Source organism: Diadema antillarum, unplaced genomic scaffold (assembly GCF_040938485.1).
Source record: "Diadema antillarum isolate AM-2024a unplaced genomic scaffold, OU_Dant_1.0 seq00001265_RagTag, whole genome shotgun sequence".
NCBI classification, from domain to species: domain Eukaryota; kingdom Metazoa; phylum Echinodermata; class Echinoidea; order Diadematoida; family Diadematidae; genus Diadema; species Diadema antillarum.
Window position 1 is genome coordinate 1,442,228 of NW_027272047.1, and position 18,957 is coordinate 1,461,184.

General features: G+C 37.4%; 1 protein-coding gene across 1 annotated transcript; it reads left to right on the top strand.

The window, feature by feature from the left end:
* Positions 1-16,477: 16,477 nt before the first annotated feature.
* Positions 16,478-18,747, top strand: LOC139745439 (uncharacterized). Its single transcript, XM_071655826.1, has 3 exons — positions 16,478-16,602; positions 17,232-17,510; positions 18,497-18,747. The coding sequence occupies exons 1-3, from the start codon at positions 16,522-16,524 to the stop codon at positions 18,623-18,625; spliced, it is 489 nt and encodes a 162-aa protein (XP_071511927.1). The 5' UTR covers positions 16,478-16,521; the 3' UTR covers positions 18,626-18,747.
* Positions 18,748-18,957: the final 210 nt, after the last annotated feature.

The window sequence follows — 18,957 nt, forward strand, 5'->3', positions numbered from 1 at the left end:
CTTGATCAAGCTTTCGGGTCATTAGGAATAACATTTGTCATAAATATATGAGTATGAGTTAATACTGATTGTGTTACAATTGTACAGTGGAATTGTTTTTCCCCTACATGTACCTGCTCCCTTTTTGATTTCAAACACTTTCCCACATTTTGTACTGGCATGGTAAAAGCATATTTTATTCAACCCTCATGTACGGTTGTAATTGCAGACCTCCTTATTAGGCTTTTCATGAGATCACATTATGGAGACTGCCACAAGGATATGTAATTATGATTTAAAAGAAAAGCAGTGTCAGAAAAGATCAACCAAAGAAGTATGTGTGATACCTCCTCGGTTCTAGGAAAGAATTTACAATGTATTGTCAGATATAGCCACATGCTGCAACACACACACACACTTGCATACACACATACTGGCACATTCACAGCGTCATTGTGACATGAATATAGTGTAGAGTAAAAAGAAGAAGATATGTGTACAAGTGTGATATTGAAAATCCAAACACATGTCTGCTCACACAAAAGTCAGCTTTTCTTTTGATGTGTTAAAACTCCTGACTGTGCTTTTCAAACAACGTTTACGTACATGTACATTGTGCATCATAATGTTGTGCTAATCAAAGCCTGCTCTCAAGTCATATATCTGGCTTGACTGTAGTGAGGATGACCGTGTACGCTACTCTTCAGAAGCCGTTGTTTCATGTGCAAATTATTCAGAAGATGTGTTCAAACCTAGCTAGAAGCGCTGTATCACTTCTGAAAGCATGTCATGCCAGAATCCCACTTTGCAAATTTAGTTTGTCGTTTCTATAAAATCTCTTTTGTCATTGTGACCACTGGTAACATATGCATTCTCATCACCAATTGACCTGGGTCGCAATACCTGTGTGTATGAACTTTGACCCTGAATGCATTGTGTTAGGTTGTATTAAATGCAGTTTTGTTTCAAAGTCATGATCAGCGCATTTTTTTTTTTCTTTCTCGGCACGGCTTATCAGCTATTCAAGAGCTGAACAGGAGCACTGCTTGTAGTGTTCCGATTGTTCAGCAGCAAATTCTATATCTTTGTGATTAAAGGAATGTATGTAAAGATTATATTGTATATGATATGTAATCATCTCTCTTGCTTCTGTACAATTGGCATGCAATGTCTTCAGTGAATTATGTATTATTGGGGTCGTACTGAACTTTCCTAATCTTCAAACTGCTGCTACACCCCCATGCCGGAGTGTTGTGATACAATGTAGGTACCTAGGCTCAGCGTTTGATGACGTGCATGCAGATCACTCTGAGGCCTTGGGGCGTGTGATACGCCAAGACACACTTAAAGGCGACCATGTAAACCTCCCAGTGTGTTTGTGTGCATGTCTGCCTGTATGTTGTATGTGTGTGTGTGTTTTAAGCTGCAATTATATTCATATTTACTTCAATGAAACCCACTGCATATAGGAACAGGGTGAATCGTGTATTGAATTTATGGAGCTGGGAGTTTGTGGCTTAAAGCTGACCATGCAGCATCAGAGATTATCGGATACCCTAGCTCTTCATACTCTAGTGTTTAGGCCTTTCTTGTGATTACAATTCCTATTCACAAAAGATGGCTCAAACCAAACGACTTTGATGAACTCCACCTGAAGAGATTTATGACTATAGTAGCTAGCTCATTTCAGTCCAAATTTTGTAATGTGCATGTATGTGTGTGTGTGTGTGTCTGTGTGTCTGTGTGTCAGTGTCCTGTACTGTAAAACCAGCAATTTTTGTATGCATAAAACTTTTGCAAATTTTGCAAATACATGTATACATGTAACACACTAAAGTTTTTGTCTTCACAATGCATTGAATGCTAGTAAAATATACATTGTACATGTATGTAGCATGCTGGTAATGTTTTTATGGTCTGCAATTCATGAAAGTTTCATGCCGTGACAAAGGGAGTCGGCTCGAATTTGCAAAAGTTTTATGCTAGGAATGTGTCTGGTTTTACAGTAGGCCTACAGTGCCGACCGCGGGAAACGTCACGAAAACCCCTAGGGCAAATGCGGGAAGCCCTTTCGTCCGGGCGTACTAGGTAATACGCGGGCGTTTGGACGCGTACAGACGAGGGAAGTCGCCCGCACTTTCACGCTCGTCTAAACACCCGCATTTGCCCGAGCGCTCCAGCGCGGAATTAATGATATGAAAATCAAACTCTCCCGTCAACCATCGGCTACATGAAGGAAATTAGCTGAAATCGATCCGCGAAAATCTTTTGAAAAGTATCAGTAATTTGCCGGATGTTTGCTTTTACGTTCGAAAGTAAAATAATAACCATAACATTCAGCTCCCGAATATGCTAAAGCAAATGTCGAATGATCCCTTCGACGTTTGGAAATGAATAACAATAATACTCCGTACGATGATTAAATAAATGTCGGATGTTTGCTTTTACTTTCGGAAGTAAATAGCAATAACATTCATCTCCGGAAGATGCTAAAATAAATGTCGGATCTTTGCTTTGACGTTCGGAAATGAATAACAATAATATTCAACTCTGTACGATGATAAAAATAAATGCCGGATGTTTGCTTTTACGTTCAAAAGTAAATAACAATAACATTCAGCTCCGGAAGATGCTAAAATAAATGTCGGATCTTTGCTTTGACGTTCGGAAATGAATAACAATAATATTCAACTCTGTACGATGATAAAAATAAATGCCGGATGTTTGCTTTTACGTTCAAAAGTAAATAACAATAACATTCATCTCCGGAAGATGCCAAAATAAATGTCGGATCTTTGCTTTGACGTTCGGAAATGAATAACAATAATATTCAACTCTGTACGATGATAAAAATAAATGCCGGATGTTTGCTTTTACGTTCAAAAGTAAATAACAATAACATTCATCTCCGGAAGATGCTAAAATAAATGTCGGATCTTTGCTTTGACGTTCGGAAATGAATAACAATAATATTCAACTCTGTACGATGATAAAAATAAATGCCGGATGTTTGCTTTTACGTTCAAAAGTAAATAACAATAACATTCATCTCCGGAAGATGCCAAAATAAATGTCGGATCTTTGCTTTGACGTTCGGAAATGAATAACAATAATATTCAACTCTGTACGATGATAAAAATAAATGCCGGATGTTTGCTTTTACGTTCAAAAGTAAATAACAATAACATTCAGCTCCGGAAGATGCTAAAATAAATGTCGGATCTTTGCTTTGACGTTCGGAAATGAATAATAATATTCAACTCTGTACGATGATAAAAATAAATGCCGGATGTTTGCTTTTACGTTCAAAAGTAAATAACAATAACATTCAGCTCCGGAAGATGCTAAAATAAATGTCGGATCTTTGCTTTGACGTTCGGAAATGAATAACAATAATATTCAACTCTGTACGATGATAAAAATAAATGCCGGATGTTTGCTTTTACGTTCAAAAGTAAATAACAATAACATTCAGCTCCGGAAGATGCTAAAATAAATGTCGAATGATCCCTTTGATGTTCGGAAATTAATAACACTAATATTCAACTCCGTATGATGATTAAACAGATGTCGGGTGTTTGCTTTTACTTTCGAAAGTAAATAGCAATAACATTTGGCTCCGGAAGATGCCCAGAAAATGGCAGATGATTGCTTTTTACGTTTGGAGGTGAATAGCAGTAACAGTCTGCTCCATATAATAAAATAAATGTCGGATATTTGCTATTACATTTCGAAATGAAGAACGGTAACATTCAGCTGCGTTTGATGGTAAAGTAAATGTCTGATGTCTGCCTTGACGTTCAAAATGAAAAAAACAGTAACATTCGGCTCCGTACGATGCTAAAATGATTGTCGGATGTTTGCTTTTAAATTTGGAAATGAATAACGGTAATGTTCTGCTCCGAACGATGCTAAAATAAATAACAGATTGTTGCTTTTACATTTGGAACTGATTAACGGTATCAATCGGCTCAGTTAGATGCTAAAATAAATAGCGGATGTTTGCTTTCACGTTTGGAAATGAAAAAAGGAAAACATTCAGCTCCGTAAGATGCTAAAATGAATGTCGGTTGTTTGCTTTAACATTTGAAAATGATTAACGGTAACATTCGGCTCCGTAAGGTGTCAAAATACTAGTAAATGTTGGATGATTGCTTTTGCGATCAGAAATGAAAAACGGTAACTTTAGCCTCTTTACAATGCTAAAACAAATGTCGGATAAATCAGATAATTTTGCTTAACATTCGACGTCGTGCGATACCAAGTTGATTGCATAAACCTTCGACACTTCGTTGCTGCTCAATTTTATTTGATCTCGACATTATGGACGCTATACCTATTTGATTTAATTGTCCTTATTTTATCAACTTTCGACATCAGCCGCTACTTTATAGTTTTCTCGATCACTAACGTCGGACGGTATGACCTAATCAACTTTGGACATTGGTCGCTATTTAATAATTTCATCAACCTTACACATCGGTAGCTATTATTCCGATGTTCGTTATTCCGAAGGCTCTCTAGTCCGAAGATTCGTTATTCAGAAGGTATATTGTTCCGTTAATTTCATTTTCGGATTCATGAATCTTCAGAATAACGAACCTTCGGAATAACGCCACAAACGTTCGAATTAACGAACCTGTAGGTTTAGGGAATTTGTGTGTTTCGAATTTAACGACCCTTCGGAATTACGAACCTTCGGAATATTACGAACAGCACCCATCCGATTATCAACCTTCGACATCGATCGCTGCTTACTGATTTTATCAACCTTCGACGTCGACCGTAAATAACGTATTTGATTGACACTTTCGACGTCGATCGCTGCACATTAGATTGGCAAACCGTCGAAGTGTCGATCGCTGCCTATTTATTTACTGGTTCCCCAATTTCTGACTTAGTTACTGATTTAATCTACCTTCAACATCGGTCGGTCATTATATTGTAAGTGGCCACTTATTGTCTCGAGCTTGATATTTCCCAATGGCGTCCACGTCTACACACACACACATAAAAAAAAGAAAAAGATCTGAGTCTTAAAGGTCTAACGAGGCGTGAAAGTCCTTGTGTGATGCTTTTAATTGTGTCATTCACAATAGTGTCACGGTCCCTAAGATGGATGAAAGAGGCGCAGATCTTAAGAAGCCACTTGAGTTGAAGTTTAACACCGTCTGTCTATTCTTAAAGTACACGATTTGTAGGGGGGAAAAAAAGACAAAGAGAGGGAGAAAACAAAGAAAACGTAGGAGAGAGAGAAGGGTATGGCGAAACCACCAGAGTGGCATTATGTAATCAACAAAGCTGCGTTTAACTTCACTCGAGTCCCCGAGAAGTGCTACACGTGCATGCATAATGTTTATCTTGGATACATGTACTGTAGGTACCCTTCTCTCCTTTCATGATAAATTGTTTATACGTATCACATAACTATGTCAATGCATGTTTACGTCGCAATTTGTCCAATCGGGGTTTTCCCTCTTTAAGGAGTGCTTGCTTTCCAAGAAAAAAAAAGAAGGATGAAATTAATGATTATGAGCAAAACTGAATGCATTTAAGCAGCGGAATCGCGCTACATCAATAGCACTCCAAAATCTTCGAGTGATCCCGGAGGTCACTCCGAGTGAAAATGAACATTTTCACTCAAAATTCACTCCAATTTCACTCTAAATTGACTCCGTTTTAAATGTATCCACCCCTTCAAGTGTGAATGTTTTCATTTTTTTTTTTTTAGAGAAAGAGAGAGAGAGAGAGTAGGCCTACTGTGCATTGGAATACGAATCTCTGCTGTGCAGCGATATTATGATCGCTATAAAAACGATCAGTTCGATGAGCAAAGCACGTGCTTGCCCTGCCAGCAGTGAGTGCGCCATGTGGTTCCAACATACTCATCTTGTGTGCCCAGCGTGTTTTTATCACAGAACTCTTGTGTGTAGAGTTCTGTCGTTTTTACGTTATGGTCAATTCATGACGTGTGAGTGCTTCGACTTGACGCCTGTGAGATTGACAGGTGCCGTTTACGAGAATAAAAACTGTCAGTAGTGACTATCAATCCCAAAATCAGTTGCTATATAATAATCAGACTAATTACTTAAATGTAGAGTTACATGTAGTTACATGTATTTCGAATGACAATGCGCACATCCCCTTTATCATCACACTTTTGATACGGCGGACAGAAGGCCGTTAAATTTCATTTCAATGATTCGATACAATCATAGCTTTTAAAAGGTCCAATTAAACAAATTGGATATGAAATCACGGTTACAGCTCGTTATTCCGAAGGTTCGTTAGTAAGGTTCTTTAGTCCGAAGGTTTGTTAATCCGAAAATGAAATAAGGTTCGTTATTCCGAAGGTTCGTTAATCCGAAAATGAAACAAAGCTCGACTTACTTCGAAGGTTCGTTACGGACCCTATATCATTTCGGATCCTATATCATTTCGGATCAACGAACCTTCGAGATAACGAACCCTATTTCATTTTCGGATTAACGAACCTTCGGAATGACGAACCCTATGTCATTTTTGGATTAACGAACCTTCGAAATAACGCCGCAAATGTTCGAATTAACGAACCTTTTTTCGTTTTCGGATTAACGAACCTCTATGGTTTAGGGAATTTATGTGTTTCGGATAAACGAACCTTCGGAATAACGAACCTTCGGAATAACGAACAGCACCCGAAATCACAACGTCTTTATCTTGTTAAGATATAAGACAAAAAAAAAAGGTCCCTCAGTTCATGAACTTGCAATGTTTCTTTATTGCGTGTGTTTCTAGCTTGTATTTGGCACTCACGGAATGAATGCGCGTACAGTATATGGTAGGCTACATACTCGTGCTCTTGTTGTTGCTGAACATTTCCCCTTCACGGTGATTGTGTGGCATGATCGTTCAGTATGTTCAGATGGTGTTAGTGCGTTGATTAAAATGTTACCACAATAGATGCACGTGTGCTATAACAACGATCTGAGGTCTTTGCTACGCGCTGCTTTCTTGTTTACAAACATTGAATCTTGGTGAACTTAATTCACTATCGTCCCCATGCTAACATGCAAAAGAAGAAAACGCTTTTGTTCTTGTTTATGTGTACCATGCAGTGAACAGAAGGTAGACCTGTAAACTGTGCCGCTAGGCCCTAGCTGTAGTTTGCACTTTGACGGATTGTCACTGCTCGTCTACTATTCGAAGCGAAATGAAAATCAAACTAGAGATCTCGTGCTGTATACTTTCTCGTACTGTGTACTATATACCATATTTAAAATGCAATTTGTGGTAGTACTTGTCAACGCTGTGTTTTTGGCTCAAACTTTTCTCTCTCAAACTATACTTGGTTACGCAGGGGCGGATCCAGGGAGGACCGCAACCGGCGCCCGCCCCCCCCCCCCTTTATTTGTTGTTGTTGTTGTTGTTGAAACAAAAGAAATGTAAAAAAAAAAAAATGGGGGAGGGGTGCGTGCGCCCCCCTTTAATTTTGTAAACGCGCCCCCACTTTACGGAATTCCTGGATCCGCCCCTGTTACGGGATAATACCTATCAGAATTGTGATTTTGGTGCAAGCTGCATGGCAGTATTGATTTTGAGACACTTCTATGGTCCGTCAGCACCTGATTCTCTTTATGTGACGATGTGCACGTGAAAAGCATTCAAACTTTCCCATGTTTTTGCTCTTGCGTTAAAGGCGTATTAATTCACCACGTACATGAAACAAAACCCCCATAGTTCTGAAATGTGAGTTATAGGGATAGAAACAACCGCTGGAAAAAAAAATTGAATCCGTATGATCGAAAATACAGTACACTATGTGAACGGTTACAGTTTGCTATTCCGAAGGTTCGTTAATCCGAAAATATGAGGTTTGTAACTTGTTATTCCAAAGGTTCATTTATCAAAAAATGAAATAAGGTTCGTTATGCCGAAGGTTCGTTAATCCGAAAATGAAACAAAGGTCCTAATTCCGAAGGTTCTTTACAATCTATAAGAGAAATACTGATATCTCCTTATATTCTAGGCTTTATTACAAAAAATTATGTAGGATGCTTTGCACAACGGACCTATTATGCATCACATGTGATATCTAAAACATCTTTTAAATCACTGCTCCCAAAGGTAAACATATGACCTTTGTGTATCTACTCGTTTGTGTGTATGTGTGTGCGTGTGTGTGTGGGGGGGGGGGATAGTTTCCTCCTTCTTCTTCTTTTTTGTTAGAGTTCGTCGGCTCAATGGAAAAAGGGGTTAGCGCACATTCGGGCTCAAATTTTCCAAGAAAATAAAAATTTGTCATTCGAAAGCAGATGGCATGAGCTACATTTTCATATCAACAGATATGTCAAATTCGATCTAATTTTGTAAAAAATCCCAAAAGAAAAAGGCGACAACGTGCCGTATGCACGTCTTTGTGGTAGCAAAAAGGGGTTAACGTGAACGCGCTCTTTCGCTTCTCTTGCCTAAAGCATGGTACGAGAAGCATAAAGGGGTTATCGTTCATGCACAACCACATAACGCTTTCTCGTAATTTCGCTTGCAACGCGTCCTGACAAGTGAAAAGGCGTTATCGTCGTTCTAACTGTACTGACGCGCGCGCGCGCGCCGCCTAAGATGAGCTAGCGCATCGGCTGCATGCATGCTCAATATGCCATGTACATGTATGCATGATGGGTACGGTTTAGTACGCAGAGTCTACCGGTATTAAAATTGACTTCAATATGATATCATTAATTGCATTGGACTGCTGAATTGAAGGACGTCAACTATCTCATACTCCGTAGATCTACTCGTGATCGACGACGAACGTCAGAGTTCAGACGAATCGGAAAAATGGTAAGGATAAACCTTAGTAGATCTAGATCGATCTAAGGGCCAAATCGTGAAATCAGCCACCACTCACCTCGCTCGTGCGCTCGCTCCGTATACAAAGTCGATGGGAGAGGATAACGGGCAACAGCACTGACGAAATAAACGGCAGTGAATGGACTGGGGACTTATTTCACGATAATGCCGATCTAATTAAGTTAGACGACTTTATGTTAACACTATTTTAATTGCTGTTGGATCTAGATGTTTTTTTTTTGTAGAATTAGCAGCATGATTCTCATAGGATTAGGGTTCTACTTACAATTTAGATTTGCTGGACCTCGATCTAGATCTAAGTTAGTATTTTTATTAGTAAGTAGTTAGATAGACCTAGACTATAATCTAGTCTGAGACTAAAGTTAGATCTGGTCTATAATTTTAATATTATAGAATATAGACCTCTAGATATGTATAGATATGTATAGACCCTAGATCTAGATGTATCTACATCTAGCAGTTAGTACTAGTTTGGGCGCTAATTTAGTTTCGTATCCATGCTCATAAAATATGTTCTCCTGAGTAGAATTTCACGAAATTTCTAGACCTAACATTAAGAGGCTCGACTCTAGACCTAACACTAGTGGTTAGATCTAGATCTAAATAAGTTACACTCGCAGGAAATGTTCTCAAACATCTTTAAGTCAGTCTTCCAAATTTGAGCGAGATCGGATCACGGGTAGGGTCGATATCGGCTTCGAAGTCCTACATTGTCACGTCACTCGCACAGCCCCATTCATTATTTTGTGTAAAATCTACTCTAGATCTAGGTAATATTTCTAGATTCTAACGTTAGAGAGGCAAAATCGTGTTTCCGGCCCCATTACTTGAATCGATCATCGCATATAAGAGACAGATTCACGGCCTAGGGTTAGGAAGATCGCGATAAGGAGGCAGACTCACGGCCTAGGTAGGGTTGGGGAAATCCTGATATAGAAGTCTACATGTAGGAGACTGATTCAAGGCCGAGGGTTAAGGAAATCGCGACATATAGATAGGTTAGGTTTAGGGTTATATAAAAGATGCACGGTGGATATCAGCCCCACCAATGTGGTACTGGTAACAGCGCGCAAACGCCGTTTGGTGGGGTCGTAAACACGAGTAGATCTATAAATAATACTGTGCTCACCAGCCCCACTGCCGTATAAATCCTGTAGCTGTAGTCTGTACAATTCACATCTGTTGGTTCTGAGCGCGAGTAATTTGATATAGAGAGTTATGATCGATCAGCATGTAAGGTCCCATATCACATGTATTGTAGTGATGGGGCCTATTTCACGAGTAGATTGATCTATGCCTCTACTAGAGACTAGACAAGTAGACTCGTCTATCGCTAGCTATCTCGCGATACACAAAATACCGACTGTGGCTAAGTCAGTGGCTGTGCGAGCGATGACTCGTCGCAAGAGTAGCCACTACCTCAATAATATGCTAAGTCTTTAGATCTACTGTAGTTTGAGTTTGTCTAGATCTCTATCTAGACGTGGAACACCATTCTATTTTTCTAAAAAAACGTCATTTGCATTGCATAAACCCATCCATTTGTCCATTTGCATTTAACAAAACAAAAAATGACACTGGAGTGGACCGTAAGTACGTAACAGCACAAAAATATACAATTTTTTGGACAGCCATTATGACTGAATTTCATACCGTTTTCAGTATTCACGTTGCGTACATGACATGTCCAGCTGCCCTGAAAACTACCCTCTTTACTTGACCTTTTGGACAACCCTTATACCATTTTCAGATTTACAGTGGGCTCGTGAATTCCATATAAAATATCAAATATATGTAAATCTTCTGTATCTGTATCCTCTTAAATCATTTTAGGACACCATTTAACTGTTACTGGAAGCCTCACAGTACAATCATATAGACGTCAGCATGGAAGGGCCTCTGGAGAACAAGTCTGATGGTAAGGGTGAAAATGCCATTTAAAATTGATCCATCGTTTGTTGCCGGATATATTCAATTTCAAATGTTAGGGGAGGGGAATGTTATATGACATTTCCATGTCATGATGTATAAGAATGCTATTCGCTCCGTCTTTTAATTTGTAATAATTTTGTAATATTTATAACATTTGTGATGTACTTTAGTATGCAGCTAAGTGGCTAAATGTAATTTAAAGTTAAACGGAATATCTATGTGTTTATTCCTTGGCATGAATGCAGATTAATATCTATTAATTTTAGAGCAAATAACTGAAATGAAGTTTGGCAGAAACTATTAACCCAATTACCGTACTCTAAAAGTACTCAAATACTTGTATGTTTCACTCATCCAGTTCACCCTGGACCTGAAACTGACTTGTTGATGTATGTTGAATGGAAAAGTAATAAATCCCGCTATTTTTACTTGCACATTCTCAAGTCTTCCTGAGCATAATTATAATAAAGGACTAGAGCTTGGTGAAACCTATCAAACTGCTTGTATTATAACTTGCTGAGAGAAAACATTCTAAATATTGCCAGTGTTTTTAGTGATTTATTGCATATTCTTTCAGAAATGAACCACACAGCCCAGCCCAGCCAACTTTTCGAAGGCCCACTTAAGGAACCTTGTACTACCGATGCCAAGAATGAATCAGTGCTTCATCGTGGTGACAAAGACGACAGCAGTGACGACGACGATGACTTGCCCCTAGCAGTATTGATTAAGCCAGGTATGTACAGAAAAAACCCCAGCTACGGTAAAGTGGTAGAGAGTAACGTGTTTGTAAATTCCCTCTTAAAAAAAAAATCATTGACAGATATGCAATTCCATTTTTAAATTACCTAGCTTAATTCTTCAAGGTATGTTGATTACAACGAATTGCAGGATTGGAGTCGATCTGGTCAATTAAAATTTAATGTATAAATAAACATAGCCAACTTCCGTAATGCTGATGAGTTGCCCTTTGGTAGAATTTACTAAACAGGGTGTGTAATATACATAAATTAGCACTTATGTAGAGATAAGTGAGCGTGAAATTGAAAGTTCATTTAATCTACATTATCAGGGACAAGTTCATTATACCATTATTACTGCATATTCTAAAGTCTTCCTGAGCATGATTAAAATAAAGGACTAGAGCTTGGTCAAACCTGTCGAACTGCTTGTATTATAATTTGCTGAAACAAAACATTCTAAAAATTGCCAGTGTGTTTTTAGTGATTTGTTGCATACTCTTTCAGGAAAGAACCACATAACCCAGCCCAGACAACGTGGTAGTGACAAAGACGTCAGTGGTGACAGTGGTGTTCACCCTGGACCTGAAACTGACCTCTTGATGTATGTGGAATGGAAAAGAGATAAATCCCGCAATGTCGTCAAACTGAGTGAGGTGAAATGTATCGGACTTCCTCTACCAGGGAATACAATAGAAATGAAATGTGGTAAAAGGAGGAAGGACATCTGGAAGGCGACAATTATAGACACTGAGGAAATTTATGTTGTATTGGGGCATCCCATATCAACCAATGTATTTCTTTAAAATGATAGGATAACGAAAACAAAGGATTCAATATTAATGGAACTAATCTCAGTCACCTTCGGTGTGTTGATGTGATTGTCATAATTTGAAATACAACTAGCTGAGACTGAGATGTTGTCACAGCTTGATAAGGAGAGTAAAGTGAGTATTACAATTATATGTTCAAAACAAAAGTCATCAGCCAGTGTTAAGTAAAGATAAGATTTGAAAATGGTAGAACAAGAAATTTAATAAGAATCCAAAAAAGTTTGATTGTTAAAAACCAGAATTGTATAGTTCGAACAATAACATGTGTAAGGACCGAGTGCAATAATTTCCTGAACAATTAGAACACGTATGGTCTGTATACCTTGGTTAACGTTGTGCTACTCTGCCAATATTTATTTACACACTTCTCTTCTGATATACTCTTTCAGAAATAAACCACACAGCCCAGCCCAGACAACTTTTCGAAGGCCCACTTAAGGAACTTTCTACTACCGATGCCAAGAATGAATCAGTGCTTCATCGTGGTGACAAAGACGACAGCAGTGACGACAACGATGACTTGCCCCTAGCAGTATTGATTAAGCCAGGTATATACAGAAAAAAACCCAGCTACGGTAAAGTGGTAGAGAGTAACGTGCTTGTAATTTCCCTCTTTAAAAAAAAAAAAAAAATCATTGACAGATATTCAATTCCATTTTTACAACTCTTCATTATCAGGGACAAGTTCATTATACTATTTTGACTGCATATTCTGAAGTTCTTCCAGAGCATAATTATGATAAAGGACTAGAGCTTGGTCAAACCTATCGAACTGCTTGTATTATGATTTGCTGGAAGAAAACATTCTAAAAATTGCCATTGTTTTCGAGTGATTTGTTGCATACTCTTTCAGGAAAGAACCACATAACCCAGCCCAGACAACATGGTAGTGACAAAGACGACAGTGGTGACGATGACGACGACTTGCCCCTAGCAGAATTGATTAAGCCAGGTATGGAAAGGAAAATTTAAAATAAAAATTAAAACACATTGCACTATACCAATTTGTAATTGCCTAGCTTAATTCTTCCATGGATGTTGATCACAACAAAGTGCAGGTCTGGATTTGGTCATTCTGGTCAATGAAATATGATAAAAATGAACATAACCAACTACCGTAATGCTGACGAGCTGCCCTTGGCAGAATTGACTGAACAAAGTGTGTTTATATAAATATAAATTAGCACACACATAAATTTAAATGAGCGTGAGAATTTATCTGCATTATTTAAAATACTTTTAGGGACAGGTTCATTATAGTATTCTACTGCGTATTCTAAAGTCTTCCTGAGCATAATTATGATAAAAGACTAGAGCTTGGTCAAACCTATCGAACTGCTTGTATTATGATTTGCTGGAAGAAAACATTCTAAAAATTGCCATTGTTTTCGAGTGATTTGTTGCATACTCTTTCAGGAAAGAACCACATAACCCAGCCCAGACAACATGGTAGTGACAAAGACGACAGTGGTGACGACAACGACGACTTGCCCCTAGCAGAATTGATTAAGCCAGGTATGGAAAGGAAAATTTAAAATAAAAATTAAAACACATTGCACTATACCAATTTGTAATTGCCTAGCTTAATTCTTCCATGGATGTTGATCACAACAAAGTGCAGGTCTGGATTTGAGTCATTCTGGTCAATGAAATATGATAAAAATGAACATAACCAACTACCGTAATGCTGACGAGCTGCCCTTGGCAGAATTGACTGAACAAAGTGTGTTTATATAAATATAAATTAGCACACACATAAATTTAAATGAGCGTGAGAATTTATCTGCATTATTTAAAATACTTTTAGGGACAGGTTCATTATAGTATTCTACTGCGTATTCTAAAGTCTTCCTGTGACATAATTATAATAGATAACAAATGACTAGCACTTGGTCAAACCTATCCAATTGCTTGTATTATAATATACTTAAGAGGAAACATGAACTAAATGCTAGAGTTTTCTGTAACATTTTTTTTTTTTAAGGAATGGATGACATTAACCAGGCCACTGAGCCCATGCAACTTTCTGAAGACTCAATTGAGAAATCAGTGGGAACAGCCAATGACAAGGATGGTGGAGATGAGTCACCTCTACCAGAATTGACCCCAAAAGGTACTCAATTAAGATTAAGAAATGTTAACCAACATATAACTTGCGAATAGCCTGAATGAGAGATTAAGAGTGGATATACGATGTTAAGAAATTATTATTGACAGAAGCACAACCGTTTCACAAGCATATGCCAGAGTTCCGGGAATTAGATAAATGTAAATGGCTTGAATTCAACTTGTCAGGCTGCTTGAATAGAAATTATATATCTATTTCATTTACAAATAGGCCTGTATGACAGTATATGTCTTGACAAGAAAATATAATTGACACAAGTTCGGGTAATTCATCTACAATTTTGTTAGATTCCATTTATGCGGATCCATTCGATGTCAAATCTGCAAACCCTAGTGATATAAATGTGATTATTGTATGGAGTCTGGAAACTGAATTAAGGAGCAAGATAGCCAAGCAGACACGATAAAGAATTCATGTATACTTTCTTACAGTTGGAATAAATATCACATGGTTATGATATCACCAACAAAATATTGTTCACATTTTGAAAGACAATGAAAGGAAATAAGTGGCACATGTAATTTTTCGATGGCTACCCCTTTTGTCTGGGGAAAGGGGCTTTCACAATTGGTTGTGCGATCGCTATTGCCATTATTTCTTGATAGTATACTTTGTACAGGATCGCAAGCAATCGCAAGCGATCACATGACCGATTGTGAAAGCCCCTTAATTGGCAGCAGTGCGTATGATAACAAATTGCTAGCACTTCGTGAAACCTATCCAATTGCTTTTATCATAATTTGTTGAAAAGGAAACATGAACTAAATGCTAGAGTTTTCTGTAACATTTTTTTTAAAGGAATGGACCACATTTACCAGGCCACTGAGCCCATGCAATTTTCTGGAGACTCTATTGAGGAAGCGGTGGGAACAGATACTAATGACGAGGATGGTGGAGATGAGTCATCTCTACCAGAATTGACCCCAAAAGGTACTCAATTAAGATTAAGAATTGTCAACCAACATATACTTTGCGAATAGCCTGAATGAAAGATCAATAGTGGATGTATATGATAAGAAATTATTATTGGCAGAACGCACAGCCGTTTTATGGGCATGTGCCAGAGTTTATGGGAATTAGAGAAATGTAAATGGCTTGAATTTAACTGGTCAGGTTGCTTGAATAGAAATTATATATTATTGCATTTACAAATGGGACTGTATGACAGTATGTGTCTTAAAAGAAAACAAAATCGACACAAGTTCGGGTAATTCATCTACAATTTTGTTAAATTCCATTTATGACCATCCATTCGATGTCAAGTCTGCAAACCCTAGTGAAATAAAATTATTATTGTATGCAGTCCGGAAACTGAATTAAGGAGCAGGATAGCAAAGCAGACACGATACAGAATTCCTGTATACGTTCTTACAGTTGAAATAAATATCACATGGTTATAATATCAACAAAATCTTATTAAAATTTGGGAAGTGAATTAATATGAATAAGTGGCATATGTCATTTTCCAGTGCTACCCCATTTTTCTTGGTAACGACGGTGGGGTATTATTTGTGTGAAATATAATTTTATGTATTACTTAAGCCATGAGTTGGTAACAGAAAAACAATGTTGGCTGTCACATTCTACGTAATTACCTAATTCATGGTCATAAGGGAATATTGATTTGAAAGTGTAAGATAAAACAACATACAAGTCCTCTCTAACATATCGGGCGAAGAGGTTATAATTTCATTAGTGTGAAAACATGAAAATGAATCTGTTGTCGAAGACTTGAAGTAAGCCATCTCCAAAATGGAAATGAGCCACGCCCCCTTAAAACACAAGTGAGCAATAAGGCAACTGACATTTGATAATGTGTTTGGAATCATTCAAAGTAATTAGTTGTTTTACTAAAAAGATGCATTTGATCAATTGAATGGAAATATAAATGAAAAGTTAAAGTGATTGGAATTCGGCAACGAGTGTTAACTTGTTTTCCATTTTAGGTACTTTCTTGGATATAAGTCAAGCATTTCCTGAGTCGTTGTATGAACTGCAACAGGGCCTGCCTATGTTCTGTTGTAATAGAGGATGTACTCGTGAAGTTTACCAGGAATGTATGACATGTTGGAAGCTGATCTGCTATGAACATTTTGTCGCAAAGGATCCTTGCAGTTGTCACGATGGCAAAGCTTGGGAGGTAAGAGTTAGCACGTTAAGTCTAAGCTTTAATTTAAAAATATCAAAAAGAAACTAAATACTAACAGTTCACCAATAATTCCGCGTGAGGTTTCACATACTTGACATAGTAGACAGACCTTGACATACTATTGTTATTTTCATGAACTTCTCATAAAAAATATTGTCATGGTGACTTACAGTAAGCTTGGAGCTCGTTATTCAATATAATATTATGCATACATGAACTTGAATGTGATAAACATTGCCAGTCAATATTTATTCTAATTCTTCAGAGACTGTACCACAACATATGATTATTTCTAATGTTTCTATGTTGTAATCAAAATCAAACAAAAACTTAAGTCAATGGAAATGAACTAATATTTTTAATATTGATTTCTTCTTGCGAACAAACTAATGCAGATAGCATAAGAACTAAACAAGAAATCTTCAACACTTCGTTCACATGTAAACGGAAATAGTGTCGGAATTGAAACCAGATATGTTTTGATGCATTGTGGGTGACTCGTACTAATTATAGATAATTAAAATTACGTTTAGTTCTTTATGAGAATTAAATTTCTGTTTGATTCTGATATATATATATATATATATATATATATATATTATATAATTATATATATGTAGGATGTTACAGACTTCGAGCGAGAGCGAAGCGACCGTGAGCAGCAAGATCCAGAGGTCTCACTTAACCATGCAGACTTCGAGCGAGAGCGAAGCGACCGTGAGCAGCAAGATCCGGAGGTCTCACTTAACCATGCAGACTTCGAGCGAGAGCGAAGCGACCGTGAGCAGCAAGATCCGGAGGTCTCACTTAACCATGCAGACTTCGAGCGAGAGCGAAGCGACCGTGAGCAGCCAGACCCGGAGGTCTCACTTAACCTTGATGATGCTGAACAGCAGAAGGTAATACGGATTTTTTTCTTCTCTTTCAAATGTAAATCAGTGTGACAACAAGCAATCACACAATTAAAGACATATCGTCCTTTTTGCAGATCAGCAGAAAACCATCCAAACATCTGTAAACCCTAGAGCATGGTGGGCAAGTTGTATATTCAAAATGTGAAATAGTTAAATCATGTAAAATTCAAATAATGCACGTAAACAGTGCATGATAGATAGTCTTGCTCAGACACTTGGAAGTTTTGTTTGTTGAAATAATAGTTATCTGTGTGTAATTTAAATTACAAAACACATTATGAACATAATGTACATTATAGAAGACATTATTTAATATTTTGTAAAAAGTAATTAAAAAGGACTGTGTCAGAGACTAATATATCTTTTCGAGGTTCGAAAAAATAAATTCAAATTATAACGGTAGTTTGTACTTTACAAATGAAGACCCTACAGGTCTAAAAACTACACAAAGGTTTTTGTAACAGTGTCTTCTTCATTATATACCTTATTGTTTTACATCAATTGTATACACAAATTCAATGCAAAAGGGACATAATGTCTTTAAGGCTCTCCTTATCAATAAGTCCTCTAAATCACAAACTTATTAAAACAATCATATCAATTGTGCTTGTACTAGCATTTTGCTTATTTCTCCTGATGGCATAACGGCAGTTGACTAAGCTCCTTCAAATTTAGCCAGGCAGAACGATAGCAGCCTCTTCCCGTGTTTTGAATAAAAGCGATATTTTTTATTCTTAATTCATAGATTTGTGAATTTATAACATAGTTCCCTGAAGACAGCATGGGCTTTCAGTTAAAACTATTAACATGTCATCACAGGCACCTTCAAAGCTTTTGAAAGGCTAATGAAAACTTTGCTAAAAATTTAACCCCCTTTTTGTATTCTCTGTTTCTTTTTGTTTTACTGAGTCCACTTAGATATTCAGATAATGCTCTTACGTTGGCTTCTTGTCTCCATATATCACTCGAAGGATGAAATAAATGAGACGGAGCAAGATCAAGGTGACCGTGACTCCCTCGAGCATCAAGAGGGTCAGCATACCCAACATGAAGATAACATGCACGAGGTTCAAGACAGTCAGTCTGAGGTGATTATATGATATAAAAGGTGTCATGAATTATGATAATATGAGCAGTATTTCAACAACAAAAATCTCTGTCAAATCATTATCTACACTTAGTAACTGCTTATTTCGGAAAGTGTGATTGGCTCTTCATACACAGGTTATGTACTGTAGTTCAATTACAGACTTGCAATAGCTTACAATCAAGTCCATTGCAAACGCGCCAGAAATTTAGTTTCTAAATTCTAAATTCCAAAATTCGCTACAACTTGGGGCACACAAGGATCAGACTGGTTCCACTGTATGGAATAATCTCCTTTTAGTTAAATAAACTTTGCTCTTCATCAGAGTCCTTTAAAAGTAGTTTA

Bases quoted from the DNA above. Each gene is read 5' to 3' on its own strand.
- LOC139745439 (XM_071655826.1), top strand. From the start codon at position 16,522: ATGACATGTTGGAAGCTGATCTGCTATGAACATTTTGTCGCAAAGGAT. The intron at 16,603-17,231 runs GTAAGAGTTAGC...ATATATATGTAG, and splicing joins ACGATGGCAAAGCTTGGGAG to GATGTTACAGACTTCGAGCG. The intron at 17,511-18,496 runs GTAATACGGATT...TATCACTCGAAG, and splicing joins ATGATGCTGAACAGCAGAAG to GATGAAATAAATGAGACGGA.